The 21,421-nt window shown below is 44.6% G+C and overlaps 3 protein-coding genes across 9 annotated transcripts in view; 1 reads left to right on the top strand and 2 right to left on the bottom strand.

Moving 5' to 3' along the window:
- The window catches only part of FOXRED1 (FAD dependent oxidoreductase domain containing 1), an 11,420-nt gene extending 10,203 nt beyond the window's left edge, over nucleotides 1-1,217 (bottom strand). The window contains exon 1 of the mRNA XM_017892255.1: nucleotides 690-1,217. Coding sequence (XP_017747744.1) covers nucleotides 690-1,194 — 505 coding nt within the window. The 5' untranslated portion in view covers nucleotides 1,195-1,217. The remainder of the gene's footprint in view (nucleotides 1-689) is intronic.
- Nucleotides 997-7,023, top strand: SRPRA (SRP receptor subunit alpha). Its single transcript, XM_017892254.1, has 14 exons — nucleotides 997-1,291; nucleotides 1,885-1,968; nucleotides 2,261-2,424; nucleotides 2,638-2,798; nucleotides 3,049-3,208; nucleotides 3,342-3,495; nucleotides 3,699-3,790; nucleotides 3,892-4,010; nucleotides 4,148-4,234; nucleotides 4,535-4,707; nucleotides 4,803-5,016; nucleotides 5,427-5,590; nucleotides 5,679-5,777; nucleotides 5,924-7,023. The coding sequence occupies exons 1-14, from the start codon at nucleotides 1,175-1,177 to the stop codon at nucleotides 6,050-6,052; spliced, it is 1,917 nt and encodes a 638-aa protein (XP_017747743.1). The 5' UTR covers nucleotides 997-1,174; the 3' UTR covers nucleotides 6,053-7,023.
- The window catches only part of SIRAL1 (SIR2 antiphage like 1), a 54,507-nt gene continuing 40,109 nt past the window's right edge, over nucleotides 7,024-21,421 (bottom strand). For 3 of the 7 annotated variants that reach the window (XM_017892261.1, XM_017892257.1, XM_017892262.1), the window contains exons 4-8: nucleotides 19,023-19,250; nucleotides 15,314-15,442; nucleotides 12,903-13,188; nucleotides 8,625-8,684; nucleotides 7,024-7,822 (exon numbers count right to left, since the gene is read on the bottom strand). In XM_017892261.1, the coding sequence (XP_017747750.1) occupies nucleotides 7,809-7,822; nucleotides 8,625-8,684; nucleotides 12,903-13,188; nucleotides 15,314-15,442; nucleotides 19,023-19,250 (717 nt within the window). In that variant the 3' untranslated portion in view covers nucleotides 7,024-7,808. The remainder of the gene's footprint in view (nucleotides 7,823-8,624; nucleotides 8,685-12,902; nucleotides 13,189-15,313; nucleotides 15,443-19,022; nucleotides 19,251-21,421) is intronic. The other 4 variants (XM_017892258.1, XM_017892259.1, XM_017892260.1 and 1 more) reach the window with 2 other exon arrangements.

Below are 21,421 nucleotides of genomic sequence, written 5' to 3'. Positions count from 1 at the left end.
AGTTTTTGTATTTTTAGTAGAGACGGGGTTTCACTGTGTTAGCCAGGATGGTCTCGATCTCCTGACCTCGTGATCCGCCCGTCTCGGCCTCCCAAAGTGCTGGGATTACAGGCTTGAGCCACCGCGCCCGGCCGGCTAATTTTTGTATTTTTAGTAGAGACGGGGTTTCACCATGTTGGTCAGGCTGGTCTCGAACTCTTGAGCTCAGGTAATCCACCCGCCTCGACCTCCCAAAGTGCTAGGATTACAGGCGTGAGTCACCGCGTCCGGCCTCTATCCAGTCTTGAACTGGCCTACTGTCTATTGAAACTTTCCCTCTCTAGGTCCACTCTAGCCATCTTCCAGGACATTCACTGAATCCCGTCTTCTCTTCACTCCTTCACCGCAACAGCACTAAGCACAGCATCCTGAACGCGGGCAGGACTTAATGCACATCTGTACCACCTATCAATCAGTCTGACTGTAAGCGGAAACGTAGAATGATGTGAGATCTGTCACCTGAGAAGGGCTGCCTTGGGAGCCATACACCTGCACAGCCCGTACAAGCTCTGGTAGGCAAGCTTACCCCCTTCCCCAAGCCGACCCACTGTCCTGCCAGTGTGGGCCACGGTTTCGGGTCCTGAAGGACACACAGTCGGAGGTTGGGGACACCCCGGAACCACAATACCCTCTGTCGTCCTCAACTTTACCCAGAGAAAAGCCTCCTCTGCGAGTGCCTGGCCTCCGAATCAAGAGGCCCCGGCCCAAGCCGTGCGGCAGAACCCTTCTAATCATGGCCCCTCTGAGACCTGGACCCTCTGAGAGCGGCACAGCTGCCTCGCTATTATCCCAGCCGTCACTGCTCCGCGCCAAACGCCATTCAGACGAGCGCGCCAATTGGCCAGCGGCCCTCAGGGCTCCGCCCCCCACGCTATAGGTGGCCGTCTCCCCGTAACCTCTCCGGGAGCCCCGCCCAGGCCCGCTCCCACCCGCCATTGGCTGGCCTTGAGATACGTCAGGCCTGCGCGCCCTCGGGCGGAGATGGGGAGGGCACCCAGCGTGCCGAGCGGAAGTGCGGTTGAGCCGGTTTCCGGGGCCGCTGGTGTGACGTGTCCCGCGCTTGGCGCAGCAGGAAGCGGCGGCTATCGCGGCCTGAATTCCCGGCGCCGGCCCCAGCTCCTCTGCCGCTGCCGCCATGCTCGACTTCTTCACCATTTTCTCCAAGGGTGGGCTTGTGCTCTGGTGCTTCCAGGGCGTTAGCGACTCATGCACCGGGCCCGTTAACGCGTTGATTCGTTCCGTGCTGCTGCAGGTACCGCCCCCGTGGGATCAGAACTCCAGGCTCTTCTTTCCTGACCCGATCCATGGTCCCTTCGATTCTATTCCGCGCCTCCTCCCACCCTCCCCGCCCACCTCAAACTGACCACTCACGCGTAACCCGGACTCCGCTTCGTTTTCTCGTCCCCTTCAGGGTACCCTGCAACTTAGTGACGACCCCCACTCCGGCGTCTGGACTCTAGCCGAATTCCGGCGCCTTTGGTATTCCCCTCCGCTCCATTTATCCCCAGCAGCTTGGTTTTGTTGTTTCGAGGCTAGGTGAAATAACAGATGGGAAACCCCCTTTACAAAACTGAATGCTGTATAGCTGCTAATAATCTGATTGTTTATATGACTACTTCCGTTTTGGCTCCTATGTGCCTTGCTGCCTCTCACCTCCTTCCCCCGACTTGGTTATCTTCTCTCATTTCTGGTGGAATGCCAGAGAGAAGTGCCCCGGCATCCTCTTGTCCTGGGGACAGATTTGAGTTTGAGGGAAAGTCTTTTTCCCAAAGGTAATCCAAACCCAGGACCCAAACCTGGGTTTTCTGGGGATAGTCTGAACACTGAGACATACTCTTTCTCCAGGAACGGGGAGGTAACAACTCCTTCACCCATGAGGCACTCACACTCAAGTATAAATTGGACAACCAGTTTGAGCTGGTGTTTGTGGTAAGTGGGGTGTTGTAGAGGGACGATTACATTGTTAACATAGTCCTGATTATTAAGAGAACTCTGATTAATTGCAGCCAGTGTATATGATAACGTAACTGAAAAAACTAGAAAGGTAGATGGGGGAAAACAGCAGCTACTGGGCCCAGGCAGGGAGCTTGGCTGCCTGTCAGGACAGGGAAACCAGCCAGGTAGCTGAACCTATCTCTGAAAGCCAGGGTTGAGTTGGCGTCCCTCCATTCTAGGCTGGCATGTAAGCAGATCTGTTGGCTCTGTTTCTTCCCCTAAACAGGTTGGTTTTCAGAAGATCCTGACACTGACGTATGTAGACAAATTGATAGATGACGTGCACCGGCTGTTTCGGGACAAGTACCGCACGGAGATCCAACAGCAAAGTGCTTTAAGTTTATTAAATGGCACTTTTGATTTCCAAAATGACTTCCTGCGGCTCCTTCGGTGAGAGGCTTGCCTTCTCTAAAATCAATTTATTTCCCTGATTTGATGATCTCTCTGAAGGTGGTTCAAGGGTAGTAAATTGGTGTGTTCAAAGACATTCCTAATTTGCTCCCCAGTTCTCATTGTCCTCTTGGGTGTGAGAGTCCTTTCTCTGGACTGTTATTTTTCCTCCTGCACGGGGTAGAAAGATAAACCATTCTCTTTTTTGTTTAGTGAAGCAGAGGAGAGCAGTAAGATCCGAGCTCCCACTACCATGAAGAAATTTGAAGATTCTGAAAAGGCCAAGAAACCTGTGAGGTCCATGATTGAGACACGCGGGGAAAAGCCCAAGGAAAAAGCAAAGAATAGCAAAAAAAGGGGGGCCAAGAAGGAAGGCGAGTTTGAGTTCTTTGGATACACTGGGACATGAAAGGTGTTAAGACGGTGCTAAGGACTGAGGTGTTCCTTCCTTCTGTCATTGCTTGCCTCCTTCTCACTCAAATGCTCACCATCCTATAATCCCCAGGCCTTGTGAACTCCAAGATGTTTGGTCCAAATTTCCTTTGAACAATTTGGAAGACTTTTAGCCATTGTCTAGTGGTTGAGATTGCCTTTTTTTTCCTTCAGTAAGTTTTTTCCCAACAGGTTCTGATGGTCCTTTGGCTACCAGCAAAGCCGTCCCTGCAGAAAAGTCAGGTCTTCCAGTGGGTCCTGAGAACGGAGTAGAACTTTCCAAAGAGGAGCTGATCCGCAGGAAGCGAGAGGAGTTCATTCAGAAGCATGGGAGGGGTATGGAGAAGTCCAAGTGAGCGCTCTTTCTCCAGTACTCTCAGAATACTGTGATCTAGACATGATGGGTGCAAGGGAGTTCTGGTCTCCAGCTCATGTTTCCTTTCCCGCTTCTCCACCATAACCCTTTGTATCATCACCTGTTGCAGTAAGTCCACGAAGTCAGATGCTCCGAAGGAGAAGGGCAAAAAAGCACCCCGGGTGTGGGAACTGGGTGGCTGCGCTAACAAAGAAGCGTTGGATTACAGTACTCCCACCACCAATGGAAGCCCTGAGGCTGCCTTGTCTGAGGACATCAACTTGGTAAGAGGCAACAGGGGTCAAAGTGAAGGTCATCTTTAATAACAAATTGGGAGGAAGTAGAGTGTGGGAACATGATACTTGGATTTGAATGAGGGGTAAGTTATACTTGGAGCTTCCCCAAATGAAAGAGATAGAGCAATGTGGACTTTTTCCTCAGGGACCTTAGTGTTTCTGACCCCATCTCCTTTCTATGTATCTTCCAGATTCGAGGGACTGGGCCTGGGGGGCAGCTTCAGGATCTGGACTGCAGCAGCTCCGATGATGAAGGGGCTGCTCAAAACTCCACCAAACCTAGGTAGGGAGATTTCGGGTGGGGGGTGGCATATGCATCTGCAAAACTGGTAAGATACAACTCCCACCTTCTCGCTGTGTATGTGTCGTCTCCTTTCCCTGCAGTGCGACCAAGGGAACACTGGGTGGCATGTTTGGTATGCTGAAGGGTCTTGTGGGTTCAAAGAGCTTGAGTCGTGAAGACATGGAATCTGTGCTGGACAAGATGCGTGATCATCTAATTGGTAAGCTCTGAGGACCGGGCTGACATGTTCACGGGATACGGGTCATTGAGAGCAGTGTCACCTAGCGTTTCTCACCTGTACCATAAAGATTGGTTGTTGCTGACATGGAACTGACCTACCGGCCCCCCTCTCCTCAGCTAAGAACGTGGCTGCAGACATTGCCGTCCAGCTCTGTGAATCTGTTGCCAACAAGTTGGAAGGGAAGGTGATGGGGACGTTCAGCAGTAAGTACTGCCCTAAGTGAGAAAGTGCTTATGTGTACCAAGAGGTTAAGTGCATAGACCTCCGTTCTTACTAGGTATGTGTCTTTTGGCAAAATCCTTAACCTCTAAACCTCTGTAACCTAGATTTTAAGGGTTATTGAGAGGATTAAATGAGTCAGTCCTTGTAATGTGCGTCTGTTCTGGATTTCTGGGAAGAGAGTCTAGTTAACTGTCTTAGTCCCCTTAGCTCAGAAAGCTGTTAGGCATTTTTGAGAGCATTTAAGTTTCACAGCTGCAAACCTCCTCCACCTCCTCTTTCAGCGGTGACTTCCACAGTAAAGCAAGCCCTACAGGAGTCCCTGGTGCAGATTCTGCAGCCACAGCGTCGTGTAGACATGCTCCGGGACATCATGGACGCCCAGCGTCGCCAGCGCCCTTATGTCGTCACCTTCTGCGGTGTTAATGGAGTGGGGAAATCTACTAATCTTGCCAAGGTCAGTGCAGTTCCCCAGCTTGTCGCTGATATTTCTGTACTTCTCGTGTCTCAAAATCCTGGCTTTAGGTGACTTTTCTCGCTTCTTTTTCACAGATTTCCTTCTGGTTGTTAGAGAATGGCTTCAGTGTCCTCATTGCTGCCTGTGATACATTTCGTGCTGGGGCTGTGGAGCAGCTGCGTACACACACCCGGCGTTTGAGTGCCCTACACCCTCCAGAGAAGCATGGTGGCCGCACCATGGTGCAGTTGTTTGAGAAGGGCTATGGCAAGGATGCTGCTGGCATTGCTATGGAAGCCATTGCTTTTGGTACAGTGCACAGGAAGTCTGGGGGCTTATTTGGGGTCCCTTTTCCTCCTTTGGTTCTCTTGGAATCTGCAGAAGATCAGGCTTGTGCTACTACAGACTTGTTAATTACAGTAAAAAGTCAGATCAGTTACTTTCCATGCCCTGCTTTTGGGTAATAGATGTAGTTGCAGGCAAAGTTAATAACCCTAACCAAAGAAGCCTGAATTTGGTCACCTTTATCCTGTTCTCCTTTTTCTGAATATGTTTGGTGATGGCCAAGCATAGAATCAAGTTTTTCTCACATTACCTTGAAACCAAATCCAGGGCCCAAGACAGTGAACAGGTAGCCAAACTAGGATTTTTTGAAAGGAAGCTGGGAATGAGATTAGTTGTAGTCCAGGTTTTCAGAGTTGACCACTTTCTTTCTTTAGCACGTAACCAAGGCTTTGATGTGGTGCTGGTGGACACGGCGGGCCGCATGCAAGACAATGCCCCTCTGATGACTGCCCTGGCCAAACTCATTACTGTCAATACACCTGACTTGGTGCTGTTTGTAGGAGAAGCCTTAGTAGGCAATGAAGCCGTGGACCAGCTGGTGAGAGTGTGGGCCCAGTTCCCTTTACAACTTAAGCTTTAGTCAATTTAGATGGTTCTTATACTTCTATCACCTTTTTTCTTTCCAGGTCAAGTTCAATAGAGCCTTGGCTGACCATTCTATGGCTCAGACACCTCGGCTCATTGATGGCATTGTTCTTACCAAATTTGATACCATTGATGACAAGGTAAACGTGAGATTAGAGGGTGGAATGGGCATCCTCCACAAAGGAGCTGAGGCTGCAAGGAAACCTTGGCTCCAGCGCTTCCTGTTCCTGAGAGGGTGAGTGAAAGGTGGGCTCGTGTTGACTGGCTGTCCCCTTTCTCCACTTAGGTGGGAGCTGCTATTTCTATGACGTACATCACAAGCAAACCCATCGTCTTTGTGGGCACCGGCCAGACCTACTGTGACCTACGCAGCCTCAATGCCAAGGCTGTGGTGGCTGCCCTCATGAAGGCTTAACGTGGCTCTTGCCCAATACCAAATCGCCGCTTTCCCCACAAGCCCTTCTTCCTGTATCAAGAATGTGCTTTAGAGTATGTGAGCAACTTGTTTTCAGTGTAGTACAAAGGCAGAGCGAGGGGGCTTGTGGCTCCTTCCAACCCCATCCCCGTTCAGCACAGCCGCCATCTGCAAGGAGGGCCTAATCATGTTACAATCACTGCCCACTGACCGTCTCCCAGCAGGCCTCCCCTTCCTACTCAGGCACCCCCTTCACTCTGCCTACAGACTCAGTCTCATAACAGCTTTGACCAGTGGTTGGAACCCAACACCAGAGCTTTGCTAATAATCAGTGTGGTCAGGAGCCGTCTGAGCCTGATGAGTCCCAGCTGCATTAGGTTAAGAGACTTCCAGAGCCAGCGCCAGGTCTTGAATGGCACCTCTCCCTAGGATACACAGCCTGCAGGTCCCCAGGACCTGGATGACACCCGCCTCACTGTGGCAGTGTATTGCCTGTTAATTGCTGCTAATTCTAATTCTGATGATGATTCCTACTCCATTGTTTACCCCAAAGCATCAGCTAGGCTGGAGTGATTTGTTACAAGTGAGCAAAAGATGAGTCCCTGCTTCCCTCAGAAATAAAGGGAGGTGAGCTGCAGGTTGCATTGGGCTTCTCAGCCTCCCAACTCTTCCCATTCCCAGAATCCAGAAGTCAGCTTTGCATGTTCCCCTTCCTGGGAGGAAACCAACTGTCAGAAGGGTATATGTTGCCCCCTCCCCTCCCATCCTCCCAAGCAGTCCTGGCTTTTCCTCATCACTCCCCTCTACAGTGCCTGGTAGACAAGTGCTACGTTGAAGAATACAAACCTCTTGTTAAGACTTGTCCTGTAGCTTGGTATTACAGATGTGCTATTAGTGCAATAAGGTGAAGGCTGTCTGCCCAGAGAAATAAGTAATTTATATAAGAAAATAAATTTCATAAATAAATTGCCTTTTAGGTCTCGGAGTTCTTTTATACAGGATTCAAAACTAAAATTCCGCAACACACTAACTATAGTTCTAGGGCTTATATATGGTCAGGACAACAGAGCAGAAGTTTACTCCAAGGAATCAGGTAAGTAAACAGTTGTCCTAAGAATGAGATCACCCCAAGGTGAAAGATCAGAACCTTTAAAATTTGGGTTATTAAAATTAAGCTTATTAGTTAGTATTTTGATGCAAGTTAGAGTTTTCTACAATGACTCTAAAAGTAGAGCCAGGGTACTGGCAAGTAAATGAACAAGCTTTTAATACAGCTCAGTTATGTAAAATACTGTACACTGTAAAAGATCTAGAAAACTAGAACTTCAAGTCATGTTTTAAAAAAGCCATTAAGCTTAATTGAAAAACCAAGTATAGAGTACAAAACTGCAACAAGAGCCACGGTGATTCCATGGCATCTAGCCCCCGAGTCCTTCATGCAGAGCTGCAGCCAGTCAGTGGAGGTACCACACTGGTGTGCTGTGCAGACACAAGCATGTCCAGCCTGGGGAGTGGGTCGGGAGCTGCATCTGGGTCCTGCTGTTACTTTTATTCTTGAACAGGCAGCAGAATATCAAGAACCAGGTGGTATGAAGGATTACGCTGGAACATTCCCCCCTCTTCTACCCCGCCCTTCAACCTCTGGCTATTGTTACTTTCTGGGAGTTGTGTTGGGTTCTTGTAAGTTTATTTGTTAAACACTGTCCGCGGTAGGGCCTTACAGCTTGGTCTAACGGTGGTGATTTCTCTAGCTCGCTCATGTACTACAGCCTGTGGGGAGAAAGAAAAGAGAACAAAATGAAGTTTCACAAAACAGGTTTATGCATCGGAAGCTGCAGATACTTAAGTCAATCCTAACCCTTCAGAAGGCAAGACAGGAGATGCTAGGAATCTTGTAATTTATTTAAAATTTTATTTACTTTTTAGAGACAAGGTCTTTGTCACCCAGGTTCAAGTGCAGTGGCACAATCATAGCTCACTGGGCTCAAGCAACCCTCCCACCTCGGCATCCTGAGTAGCTGGGACTGCAGCGCACACCACCACACCTGGCAGTTTTAATGTTTTTTTTTTTTTTTTTTTTTTTTTGGAGAAACGACATCTAGCTATGTTGCTTAGGCTGGTCTCAAACTCCTGGGCTCAAGCAATCTTCCCACCTCGGCCTCCTGAGTAGCCGGGACTGCAGCGCACACCACCACACCTGGCAGTGTTTTATTTTTTTTTTTTTTTTTTTTTTGTAGAAACGACATCTAGGTATGTTGCTCAGGCTGGTCTCAAACTCCTGGGCTCAAGCAATCCTCCCACCTTGGCCTCCTGAATTGCTGGGATTACAGGCCTGAGCCACCACACCCAATAGTACTTCTTTAAAAATTAACTGATCATTTCACTACATTGTAATAGACTTGACAGGAAAAGATAGAATCGTTAATGGGTAGGAGAGGAAAATCATTCTCTATAGTGTTTTTTTAAATTTGGCAATGTGAGGTTCAAAGTAACATTCTCTATAGTCTTAACCAAGGACCTAGAAACACTTTCTGCTACAGAGTGATAAAGAGTAGAATAGGAAACAGTATACCTCTTATTTCACTGTGTGCTGCAGATGAGCCATTTAGCTGACCTTCTCTCACCATCCCTGCTAAACAGAGGACATCAGCATCAGACATTAGACTGAAAAGCTAAAACTATTAATAGCAAAAAGAAAACTAAAGGGAGATGAGGATATATGGTATGATTGAAATGGATGGCATTTAGAAATGAAACAATCATTGAGAAGAGAAGGAGGCAGAGAGGATAAACTGGAGTAGTCTTTAGACTTGCGTTACCTAACAGGGAAGCAGTGAGTTTCCACAGTGCACTATGATTGCTTGTAGACAAAACTTATATACCGGGAACATGTGTCTGCTGTCCCTAAACAGTCTAGAGGACCAAGTTCAGGTAAAAATTCAATCTCACCACGGATGGGCAAATGGCATGTGAGTGAGCAAATTCAAACAAGAGTGAAAAGTAGCAGAATACTCCCACAATATAAAATATGGTAGCACTAGCCATATGCAGCTACTTAGTTTCAAATTAAAAATTTATTTCCTCAGTCACGCCACATTTCAACGGTGCAACAGCCACATGTGGCTCCTAACTATGATACTGAACAGTGATGATTATACAGTATTGTTATGACTGCAGAAAATTCTATTGGATAACACTGGCATAGATAATAGTTCGGAAAAAGTAAAAAACTGAACACATGGAAGAAAACAGTCATTAGAAATATGGTCAATTAGAGTATAAACAGGCATGATACTCAAATACACAAATTGGTATTACCCTCACAGAAAACAATTTAGCAATATATATCAATTACTGAAATGTTCCTGATCTTTGACCTGATTACACTGAGAACTCATCAAGGAAATTATTGGAAAAACTGAAGAGATACAGATGTTATTTTCACAACATGACTTACAAAAAACTGGCAAAAAAAAAAAAAAAAAAGATCAGACATTGCCTAACAGGAATAATTAGGTAAACTGTAACAACCCTACCAGAATATAAAAGTCAATTAAAATAGTGGTTATGAAGACAGGGATGTGGGAAAATGTATGATCCACTACTAAATTTTGAAAGGACCAAAACTGTATATTTTGTTTACAAGTATGAAAAAATGCACAGGGAAAACTTCATCAGAGATGTACCAAGGCCAGGCGCCGTGGCTCACACCTGTAATCCCAGCACTTTGGGAGGCTGAGGCGGGAGGACTGCTTGAGCCTAGGAGACTGAGAACAGCCTGGGTAACATGGTGAAACCCCATCTCTACAAAAAATACAAAAATTAGCTGGGCATCGTGGTATGTGCCTTTTAGTCTCAGCTATTTTGGAGGCTGAGGTGGGAGGATCACTTGAGCCCTGGGGAGGTCAAAGCTGTGGTAAGCCATGACTGTGCCACTGCACTGCAGCCTGGGTGAAAGAGCAAGACTCTGTATCAAAAAATAATAATAAAATAAAAATAAAAAGGATTGGCCACGGTGGCTCCCAGCACTTTGGGAGGCCAAGGTGGGCGGATCACGAGGTCAGGAGATGGAGACCATCCTGGCCAACATGGTGAAACCCCAGCTCTACTAAAAATACAAAAAATCAGCTGGGCATGATGGCACGCACCTGTAGTCCCAGCTACTCAGGAGGCAGAGGCAGGATAACCACTTGAACCCAGGAGGCGGAGGTTGCAGTGAGCCGAGATCACACCACTGCACTCCAGCCTGGCGTCAGAGCAAGACTCCATCTCAAAAAAAAAAAAAAAAGTACCAAAACGATTGCTTGTATGGTAATGGATTATAAGAATTATTTTTCTTTTTCCCATTGCTTGATTTTTCTAAAATATGCATAACTACATACTACAGAATCCTCTGAGGACAATTAATATCCACTATGCAAAAGTGAGTATACAACACGATGCCAGGCACATAGCAAACGCTCAGTGTTGAAAAACAACAGCAAAAGACCTGTCAACTCTTATTAGTCTATATCTACAGAGACTCAAAACATTATGCAAGGGTAAAAGATAAGGTTGACTTGTTTCAAAATGAAATGATGTTTTCACCTGAAACTGCTCTACTACATTTCACATGCCAAACTCAGCTGACCATTCCCATAAAGCACTCTGGCCATACTGAAAATCCAAGTTTTTTGAAAGATACAGAACACCTTAATGACAGGTAACTTTGGGGAAAGCTACTCTGGTGGGAAGCCTTCACAGCTAATAACAGAATTTGTGCCATTCCACAATAGCTGTTAAGGTTCCTTAGAGCAATCTTAGTGCACTAAGGAACCTTAATGATTCTTTGTTATGTCATGCAACAGTCTAACGACATACATTTTTTTTTTTTTTTTTTTTTGCTAAGATTTAGTGCAACAGAAAGTTATCCAGAGAGATTTTGCTGTTTTAAATTTTATCATCTTTCCTCAGCATACAGATCAAAAGAAATATGTAGAACTTGGATATGTATCTCTTGCTAATGAAAACAGAATATATGCAACAGAAAAGCCTACTCAAAGTCTCAAGTGTGGGCAAACAACAGCAGAAGAGTCTAGAACACTGCAGGACGCCAGAAAAACTCATTTCCAACAAAGAATAGTAAATCGTTTTCACAAATGAGACTTGTTCACGTGGTGATGGCTTTTAAAAGTCTGGTTCCATCAACGCATAGCCATGGAAGAAGCTGTATAATTTTTCATGACAGGAGAATTCTACTTGAAGCCATCTGATTCAGTTAAGAAATCTGGGGATGATTTGATTTAGGAAAACTGCTTTATGTTTATTAAATTACCTGTATGTTATTTATTTTAAAAACAGGGTCTTGCTTTATTGCTCAGACTAGTGCAGTGATACAATCATAGCTCACTGCAGACTCCAACTCCTGGGCTCAAGTGATCCTCCTGCCTCAGCCTCCCAAGCAATTGGATTACAGGTGTGTGCCACCACACCTGGCTAATTTTTTGCAGAGACAGGGTCTCACTATGTTGCTCACACTCATCTTCAACTCCTGGCCTCAAGTGATCCTCCCACCTGGGCCTCCCAAAGTGTTGGGATTACAGGCCAAATTACCTGTACTTTTGCCCTCCTAAGATGCATTCAGGTTGACAATGAAAACACGTAAGTTTTCAGGAAATATTTTGTGTACAACAGCAAAGTTATTTCAGAATTAGATGGATGAGTAAAACTAGCCATACTCTGGAGCCTGGCAATGTGAGGTTTTGAAAAAGCATTCTTCAGTTTAGCTGATACCAAAAATGTCTGTGTTTTGTGCGGTTATTGGGAATTTGCCTGCAGCCACTAATCAGCTGAATCTTTAATCACCATTTTGCTCTTTAATGTTAGAATGTGGAGGTAAAATATCAAGTGAATGATACTTCTATCCTCTGACTTGAATACCACCATTATCCGTTTCCAAATAGCATTTCTAAAAGTAAGTTTTCTGTTTGTAAAGATAATACATAATCATCATAGAAAATGCCAACACAGAAACCAAAAAAATCAACACTTTAAATCATACTACATAAAGACAGCCACTTAATTTAGAAAACATTCCAGACATATTTCTATATGCCCCAAAAAAAAAAAAAAACTACAATTCTATATGAATGTAGGTGACTGTGGTGTTTACAACCTGCTTTTTCTTCCTTTACCCATATGTCTCTTTTTTTTATGGCAATGAAAACATTTTCCCTTTTATGGCTTCATTTCATCAGTTAAATAAATACTGGGATATCTGTAGAATCTCTCTACTAATTTTACGTTCCTTCCAATTTTTTGCCACTACATTCAATGGAGATTACATTCCTACACATGCATCTTTGTACAATCGTGATTGTGCAATAATCCAATTATATTCTATGAGAAATTTCTTCTAGGACAAATTGTTTTGATGGGATTTCCGGGTCAAAGATTTGAAAATGTTTATTATATCCTCTAAATTTATGGTTATGAAGGTTGTACTAACTTTACCTTTCCACAAATACTCCATGAATAAATTTATTTTCCACAGCCTTAGCCAAAACAGAGTGATCTTTCTTCTCTATTTTGTAATCTAAATTCAAACTGCATCTCATTGATAACTAGTGAGGCTGAACATCTATTTTCTTCAATCTTCCTATGTCTATATTGAATGACTCGAGCATTCCTTTTTGTCTGTTTTCCCATAATCCAAATGGCACTTTAGTCTAACCTGAAGACTGTGGCCTCCTTTACAATTTGGTCAGTCATTACATTCCTCATCTTGGCAACTATTTTGTCCATCACAAATACACCAACGGCTGAAGAGCTGTTGTTCTCTGATTCCCCTCAGCTTCAAAATGCATCTTACCTGATCTACCCCTTGTGGAGATCTCACATGTCAGTCGCTTGAAATATTCTGGAAGATCGGCAAAGTCATTTCCATAGGAGATGACTTTAATCCCCTTGTCCAGCATGTTTTCTCGAAGCTTTTTGAACTCATCTACGTCTCCTCTCCGAACCAGCATGAAATGTTCTAGGTCAGATTTATGCTTGACAGCCTCCAGGAAAAGGGCCTGGAAAGTGGTGTCATCCACAGTCCAGCCACAGCCCAGGAAGAGAAATGACTTGTTTTCGTAAAGTTTCTGAATCTCTCTCTTGAAGGAAAAGATAAAACATATTGACATTGTGAGAATACACTCAAGGCAGGTATGAACCAAGAAGGTCATGCTACATTGAGCAGATTATGATGACCAATTAACCAAGACTTACATGGGTTGGTATGTCCCATCAAGGAGTGGGATCTCTCGCTTATTGCTGTAACTGGATGATTGGTCTAAAATTTTATCTTTACCTGGCATTCTTCTGTTGGCTCTCTAATAAGGGTTTCATAGAGCTGGTGTCAGTGTACTGGCCCAGTAGTTTATTTATTTTTTACATTTTATATATTTTTTGAGACGGAGTCTCACTGTCACCTAGGCTACAGTGTAGTGGTGCGATCTCGGCTTACTGCAACCTCCACCTCTCCAGTTCAAGTGATTCTCGTGCCTCAGCCTCCTGAGTATATTACAGGTGTGCACCACCGCACCCAGTTAATTTTTGTATGTTTAGTAGAGATGGGGTTTTGCCATGTTGGTCAGGCTGGTCTGGAACTCCTGACCTCGAGTGATCCACCCGCCTTGGCCTCCCAAAGTGCTGGGACTACAGGTGTGAGCCACTGCACCCAGCCACTAGTTTACTTTTTTAATTTTTATTTCATTTCTGAGATACAGTCTTGCTTTCCTACCTAGGCTGGAGTGCAGTGGCATGGTCTTGGCTCACTGCAACCTCCTCTGCCTCCCAGGTTCAAGCGATTCTCCTGCCTCAGACTCCCAAGTAGCTGGGATTACAGGCACCCACCACCACACCCAGCTAATTTTTCTATTTTTAGTAGAAACAGGGTTTTATCATGTTGGCCAGGCTGGTCTTGAACTCCTGACCTCAAGTGATCTGCCCGCCTTGGCCTCCCAAAGTGCTGGGATTACAGGCGTACTTTTTAAGATTTCTGTGCCCAGAGGTCATTAGGTAAAGAGGTCTTCATATATCTTAATCCTTCCATTTCTGGACCATATTTGCCTTCTTTTGTCTTACAAACTGAACTGTGAGTCACCGGAGAAGATAATTCCATCATCAGATTTGCTCAAGGAAAGGTGCTTGATACTTAGAACATCAGTATGTGTGTGTGTGTATTTATACACACAAAAAAACACAGAAATGACTCTGCCTAAGGGATCACTCACTGTCAGAGATGGATGCAGTTATGGCAGATGCTGGGAAAGAATGGGTAAAAAAAAAAAAAGTCCCTTGTGCTTCAGACAATACATTTTCTTGGTCTTTTGCCTTATTGTTTAAAGATGCTATATCCTATGTGACACAGCCCTGAAAATAGCAAACAAGATTCTTAGAGCTGGGGGACAGTGAATACTTCTGGTTTGAACATGTTTATCTGAACAAGTTGAAAATGTGCATCACAGAAGATCAATAAGCTTTCCACAAAGAGTAAGTGTGAATAAGTGTGGTTAATTCAATATAAGCCCATTGCCATTTATACAAAGTCTCTTAGAATGTATTCTCTAGTAGTGGTTGGTTTGTAAGAAGCTGCCTCAATTATTTCTGACATAGAGAGGGCTATTAATAAACCAAACGATGCTAAAGGGTGCCAATGTATCCTCTGTATGTGAAGATGATGCCAATGATGGCATGCCATCTGCTGGCTGTCAATTAAGTACTAACAAGGATCATAGGGTTTGATACCTTAAGAAAAGTTCTACATCTCCTACAACAGCATGCACACTGACAAGTTAAAAAGCACAGGAAGAATGTCTGACTTTCCAGTTTCTTTCTTTTTTCAGAGATAGGGTCCTGCTCTGTCACCCAAGCTGGAGTGCAGCAGCTCTAGATACAGTTCACTACAGCCTTATATTCCTAGTCTCAAGTGATCTTCTTGCCTCAGCCTCCCAAGTAGTTGGGACAGCATGTACCATGATGCCTAGCTAATTTTATTTTTGTAAAGACAGAGTCTCACTATCTTGCCCAGGCTGGTCTCGAACTCCTGGCCTCAGGCGATCCTCTCCCCTTGACCTCCCAAAGTGTTGGGATTATAGGCACGGGCCACTGCTCCTAGCCCCTGACCTTCCGTTTTCACTTAATGAAAAGAAGATGTTTCCCTTTAAGACCTATGGCATATTTAGAGAGATTTCCCAGGAAGGAGTTCCTGAGACCAGCAAGATCGGCCCCACTCACCATGACTTCAGTGTTCCTGAGCACATTCTGATATCCAGCTGGATGAAGGACAATGCCACTAGGGTTGGTGTAGACTCCATGAATATGCAACACGCTCAGCTTCCGCTTCTCCTGAGCCCACTCTAGGACCTGCACGACACACACATAGCCCAACCAGCTTGGCAGGGCTGGGCACCTGTTTAAAGGTCACAACGGGCAAGACACTGTTTGGAGGACTAGACTTCTGACATGAACTCTCTAGCTTCATGATATAGGACATGAATGCAAAACCTGATGTGGTCTAAGTTTCCACTTCAGGAATGACTGTCAAGAATGATGGCAGCAAATTTGGTGATTTCTCTTTGAAAGTAGCCATCAAATATTACAATTTGTTATAATTTGCAGAAACAACAGGGACCCTTTGTACTGGTGACATGCATGAGAACTATGGACAACTGCTTCAGTGATCGCCCCAAGAAATCAAGCCTCTGCATCCAGGCCCTTGTGTGGCTCCTCTTCAGAGTGACTCCAGGCTAACCACATGGCTTGCTTTTAGCCAGTGGGATACTAGCAAACCCACACAGGCAGAAGCTTGGTAAGTGTTGGCACAAGAAGTCTTACTTCTCTTGTGTTACTTTTGGAATCCAGCTGTCATGTGAAGAAACTGAAGAAGCTGGGCTAGCCTGCCAGGACATATATGGCCTGGCCAACTGCTTGCATTGACAGACATGGAATTATGGTCCCCTTATCACTCAGCCGTGGTGCGGCCAGCAGATGTCTGCAGGTATGTCAAGAGGCTGCAAAAATCAGCAGAACAAATGCCCAGCTGAGTCACTGAGCCCAGTTCAAATTGTTCATGTACTTTATCATGGGCAGACAAGGTATTTGTTGTTATAAGCCACAAAGTTTCAGGGCCATTACTTGTACAGCAATAGATAAGTGATAGAAAAATCACTTCAGTCACCTCTGAGGAACCTAAAAGGCTGCCAGAGAAGAACAATCATTTAGACAACAGTGAATGCAATAGCCACCTGATTCCATGGCTCAATTTTCCCAAGGACTGGAGACAGCATACATTTATTCTTATCACCTTTTGGAGAAACAGGCTATGAATCAGGCAAGTAGTCAAGAGGCACAGAGATTTAGAATTTGGATGTTACTAGGCCCCGTTCTGACTACCAGTCAATGTCTTTAACCATTAGACTGCAACACTGCCCCTAATGTGGGCTGAAAATACAATGCAAATCTTGAGGCCCAAGGATGAAATGAGCAGGCAAACATCAAATGTGATAGATATCCTCAGCTTTTAAAAGGTCCTTATGCTTCTGATATCCATGCACATGCTTGGTCATAATCTTTGGAAATTTTATCACAAACAGCATAGAAGCTACTTGAGCTGCTAGTTTTAAAATTTCAATCATGTTTATTTTTAGACAGAGTCTCGGTCTGTCGCCCAGGCTGGAGTGCGGTGGCGCAATCTTGGCTCACTGCAACCTCTGCCTCCTGGGTTCAAGCGATTCTCCTGCCTCAGCCTCCCGAGTAACTGGGATTACAGGCGTGCACCACCATTCCCAGCTAGTTATTGTATCTTTAGTAGAGACAGGGTTTCACCATGTTGGACAGCCTGATCTCAAATTCCTGACCTCAAGTGATTCACCCACCTCGGCTGCCCAAAGTGCTGGGATTACAGGCATGAGCCACTGTGCCCAGCCTATTTATTTATTTTTGAGACATGATTTTATGCTATCACCCAGGCTGGAGTGCAATAGTGCGATCACAACTCACTGTAGCCTCGACCTCCTCAGCTCAATTGATCCTCCTGCTTCAGCCTCCCAAGCAACTGGAACCACAGGCAAACACCACCATGCCCAGCTAATTTTTAAATTTTTTGTAGAGATAGGGTCTTGCTATGTTGCCTAGGCTCGTCTCGAACTAGGCTCAGGTGACCCTCCCACCTCAGCTTCCCAAAGTGCTGGGGTTATAGGCCTGAGCCGCTGTGCCCAGCCTAATCATTTATTAATCAAAAAAATATTTACCAAGCACCTAACTCTGTCATATTTGAGACATGAGGGTTTTATCTGAGCTATGAGGGTAAGAAAGACTAACATGATACCTGTCCAAGTGAAGTTACTATTCCTATGGGGTAAACAGTCAGAAAACAGATAAGCAGCCAAGATAAAAACTGTGCTGGGCATGGTGGCTCACACCTATAATCCCAGCATTTTGGGAGGCTAAGGTGGGCAGATCACCTGAGGTCAGGAGTTCGAGACCAGCCTGGCCAACATGGTGAAACCCTGTCTCTACTGAAAATACAAAAATTAGCCAGGCGTGGTGGCAGATGCCTGTAATCCCAGCTATTCGGGAGGCTGAGGCAGGAGAATCGCTTGAACCTGGGAGGAGGAGGTTGCAGTGAGCTGAGATCACGCCATTGCACTCCAGCCTGGGCGACAAGAGCAAAATTCCATTTCAAAAGAAAAAAAAGCCAGGCACATGCTTGTAATCCCAGTACTTTGGGAGGCTGAGATCAGCAGATCACCTGAGGTCGGGAGTTTGAGACCAGCCTGACCAACATGGAGAAACCCCATCTCTACCAAAAATATAAAATTAGCCGGGAGTGATGGCACATGCCTGTAATCCCAGCTACTCGGGAGGGTGAGGCAGGAGAATCGCTTGAACCTGGGACAACAAGAGCGAAACTATCTCAAAAAACAAAATGAAACAAAACAAAACACCAAAACGCTGCAAGTTACAGTAAGTGCTACAAAGGAAATGGACAAGAGACTGGATCAAAAAATAAGTATCCAATTTAAACAGGATGGTCAGAGAAGGTCTCTCAGGAGGGGATCCCTAGGTTGAGAGTTACAAATGAAGAAGGAGCTGACCATACAGAATATGAGGGAGTAAGCGGAAGACACTTGGGTCAGAGAGAACTAGTCTTCATGGGGCAACTTTTCTCTAAATTCAGTTCCCTTTAAGTCCTGCCATCAAGGTCAGCAAAACCACAAGAGCGGTATTACAGCTACCACTCTGGCAGGGGCAATACTGTAGTACTGAATGCCAGTGGGCAAATCACTTTTCTATTCAGCTGTACTTTGCTGGGCTCTAAATTGGACATAAAGGCAGATTCCTGAGGAAAACAAAGTGTAGAAAAAAATTACAAAAATCACAGAGTAGGACAAATGAGACTTTAAGAACTCCTCTCATTAGCTGACACGGATCAACATCTATAGTTCAATAATTATGGTAGGTACAGTATAGACTATGCTAAAACAAAGTCTGCTGAGGTTTCCACTAAACATTAACCTCAATTCAGCCATTGCTTGGCCTGGAAGTTGTTCTTCCAATCAGTATAAAGTAGTTTTCATACATTTCCAATAGATGCCATAAAAAAAAGTATACGAAAATAGAACCAGTATTATCAATATTACACCACTCAATATTGTCGAGTGCTAAAGAGATCTTACAGTTCAAATGACTTCCTCTAATCTTGCTTTAAAACTGGGTGAAATTGTCAAAAGTCATAGAACTGAACACTTTTTAAGTTGTATGCATTTTACTGCATATTGATTTCATCTTTAAAAAGAAAAGAAAGAAAACAAAAAATCCAACCAGGGAAAAAAATTTTCCTTTCTAGCTCTACATAAATACCAATATGCCAACCAGAAAACAGCTTTTCTGATGAAGATACAATCCACTAGCCTGAAGAAAGGACCAATGCTTTACTTTTTACCTTTTTCTCATCAGTAAGGTCAAGGGATTCAAGCTGTTTCCCCTGATCTGCTGCATACAGTTCCAGGAGATTATCAAAATTTGTAGTTAATACGAGGGCTCCATTTTCCATCAGGTGGAGAACTGACTGAAGTAACTGTTTTCCAGAATCTTCCATCTTTGACTCCAAGTCATCAAATACTTCATATAAACAGTCCTTGAAAAATGTGGATCGAACATTACTGGTACGCTGAGGAGGGATTTGAAAAAAGAAAATTAGTCCAAGGTGCTTTGGTAGGTCAGTTGTTTTAGTTACAGCAGTAACAAATTTTTGAAGAATATTTTGGATTCAAAACAGAGATAAAATATTATCTATCTCATAAGAACATAATAAGATGAGATGATACATGCCAAGTGCTTAGCACCATGCTTAGCACATAGCAAGTGCTACTATACTTATGCAAACAAGCGTAACCTTCCTAAAATAGGCATTTTTATAGAATGAAGAAAATAAACATGGCCAAGGGATTTACTGTCGGTATTAAAGGGAAGCTGGGGTAGAAAGCAGAGCAACAACTACCCTCTCATTAGGTGCCGGGTAAGAAGGCAACACTTTCTGTTCATCTTTCCTGATTTAGGGAAGCGCCACTGAAACACAGCCCAGGTGTGGTTTGGCATCTCCTTTTTTTTTTTTTTTTTGAGACAGAGTCTCGTTCTGTCGCCCAGGCTGGAGTGCAGTGGCATGATCTCGGCTCACTGCAAGCTCTGCGCCCCCGGGTTCAAGCAATTCTCCTGCCTCAGCCTCCCAAGTAGCTGGGATTACAGGCGCCTGCCACTGCGCCCGGCTAATTTTTGTATTTTTAGTAGAGACGCGGTTTCACCATCTTGGCCAGGTTGGTCTTGAACTCCTGACCTCGTGATCCACCCACCTCAGCCTTCCAAAGTGCTGTGATTACAGGTGTGAGCCACTGCGCCCAGCCTCAGCATCTTCTTTTCTAATCCTAGGTGTTTGTACAGCTGTTTATGAATTTAGGAAAAACCACTTAAGTTCTACATGCCATAATTCAGCAGTTCATAGGTTTATGCTGAAGAATATCCAGTATACAAAAGGTTAACATAAACAATTTAATACATTTTTTTTAAAATTAAAAGTTTGCATTTTGCAACTGTTAAAAACATCAAACACCAATCAGTTCTAAACAGAATCTCCACGTCTTGTTTTGCAGATGTGAGATCTGGCTATGTTGCCCAGGCGGATCTTGAATTCCTGGGGTCTCAAGTGGTCCTCCTACCTCAGTCTCCCAAAGTGTTGGGATTATGGGTATGAGCCACTTTTCCAGACCTCCTATTTCTTAACATATGGTTTACTTAAATAAGTGCTTTTCAGATTCATTTTGAATACATGTAAATATCCCTGAGTACTAATGAGGAACTATAACACCAACTTCAGGTGGGAAGCTGGCTTTACAACTAAAAAGAAAAAGTGGCCCTTGGGACAGAGGGAATTCAAAATGGGAAAGTAACTATGTAATGTGATGTAATAAATATCTGATCTCTAACCTGTCTGTGAAATGCCATTTGCTAGGGTTTGAACTGGTCCCCTGAAGTTCATGTGTTAGAAACTTAACCCCAATGGAACTGTGTTGGGAGCCGAGGCCTAGTAAGACGTGATTAGGTCACGAGGGCCGTGCCTCCATGAATTGATTAATGTCATTATTGCAGCAGTGGATTTTTTATCCTAGGCGTGTCAGTTATAAAAGTGTGTCTGGGCCGGGCGTGGTAGCTCATGCCTGTAATCCCGGTACTCTGGGAGGCCAAGGCAGGCGGATCACAAGGTCAAGAGATCGAGACCATCCTGGCCAACATGGTAAAACCCCGTCTCTACTAAAAATACAAAAATTAGCTGGCCGTGGTGGCGGGTGCCTGTAGTCCCAGCTACTTGGGAGGCTGAGGCAGGAGAATCGCTTGAATCTGAGAGGCAGAGGTTGCGGTGAGCTGAGATCGCACTATTGCACTCCAGCCTGAGCAACAAGAGCAAAACTCTGTCTCAAAAAAAAAAGAGTCAACTACTATTGAAGGCCAGATACTTCTTCAGATTTGTTATAAAAAATATGACACTCTTTTCATGTCCACCCAAATCACAAATCCATTTGCCCTATGATCTAGCAGTCGCATGTATCCTACAAATACAATTTCAAACAAATGAAATGACATGTAGGAGGTTATCACTATATCTTTTTTTTTTTTACTTTTTTTTTGAGGTGGAGTCTCGCTCTGTTGCCCAGCCTGGAGTGCAATGGCGCAATTTCGGCTCACTGCAACCACTGCCTCTCCAGTTCAAGTGATTCTCCTGCTTCTTCCTCCCAAGTAGCTCGGACTACAGGTGCGTGCCACCACGCCTGGCTAATTTTTTGTATTTTT

The sequence above is a fragment of the Rhinopithecus bieti genome, unplaced genomic scaffold (genome assembly GCF_001698545.2).
Source record: "Rhinopithecus bieti isolate Rb0 unplaced genomic scaffold, ASM169854v2 scaffold_20150, whole genome shotgun sequence".
NCBI classification, from domain to species: Eukaryota; Metazoa; Chordata; class Mammalia; order Primates; family Cercopithecidae; genus Rhinopithecus; species Rhinopithecus bieti.
The sequence above is the reverse complement of the archived record's forward strand: the minus strand, read 5'-3'. Positions and strand labels throughout refer to the sequence as shown.

What these genes read in the sequence shown, in the direction of transcription:
- SRPRA (XM_017892254.1), top strand. Translation starts at nt 1,175, where the DNA reads ATGCTCGACTTCTTCACCATTTTCTCCAAGGGTGGGCTTGTGCTCTGG. An exon ending in GACTTCCTGCGGCTCCTTCG is followed by an intron (nt 2,425 to 2,637) that starts GTGAGAGGCTTG and finishes TTTTTTGTTTAG; the next exon opens with TGAAGCAGAGGAGAGCAGTA. An exon ending in ATGAAGCCGTGGACCAGCTG is followed by an intron (nt 5,591 to 5,678) that starts GTGAGAGTGTGG and finishes TTTTCTTTCCAG; the next exon opens with GTCAAGTTCAATAGAGCCTT.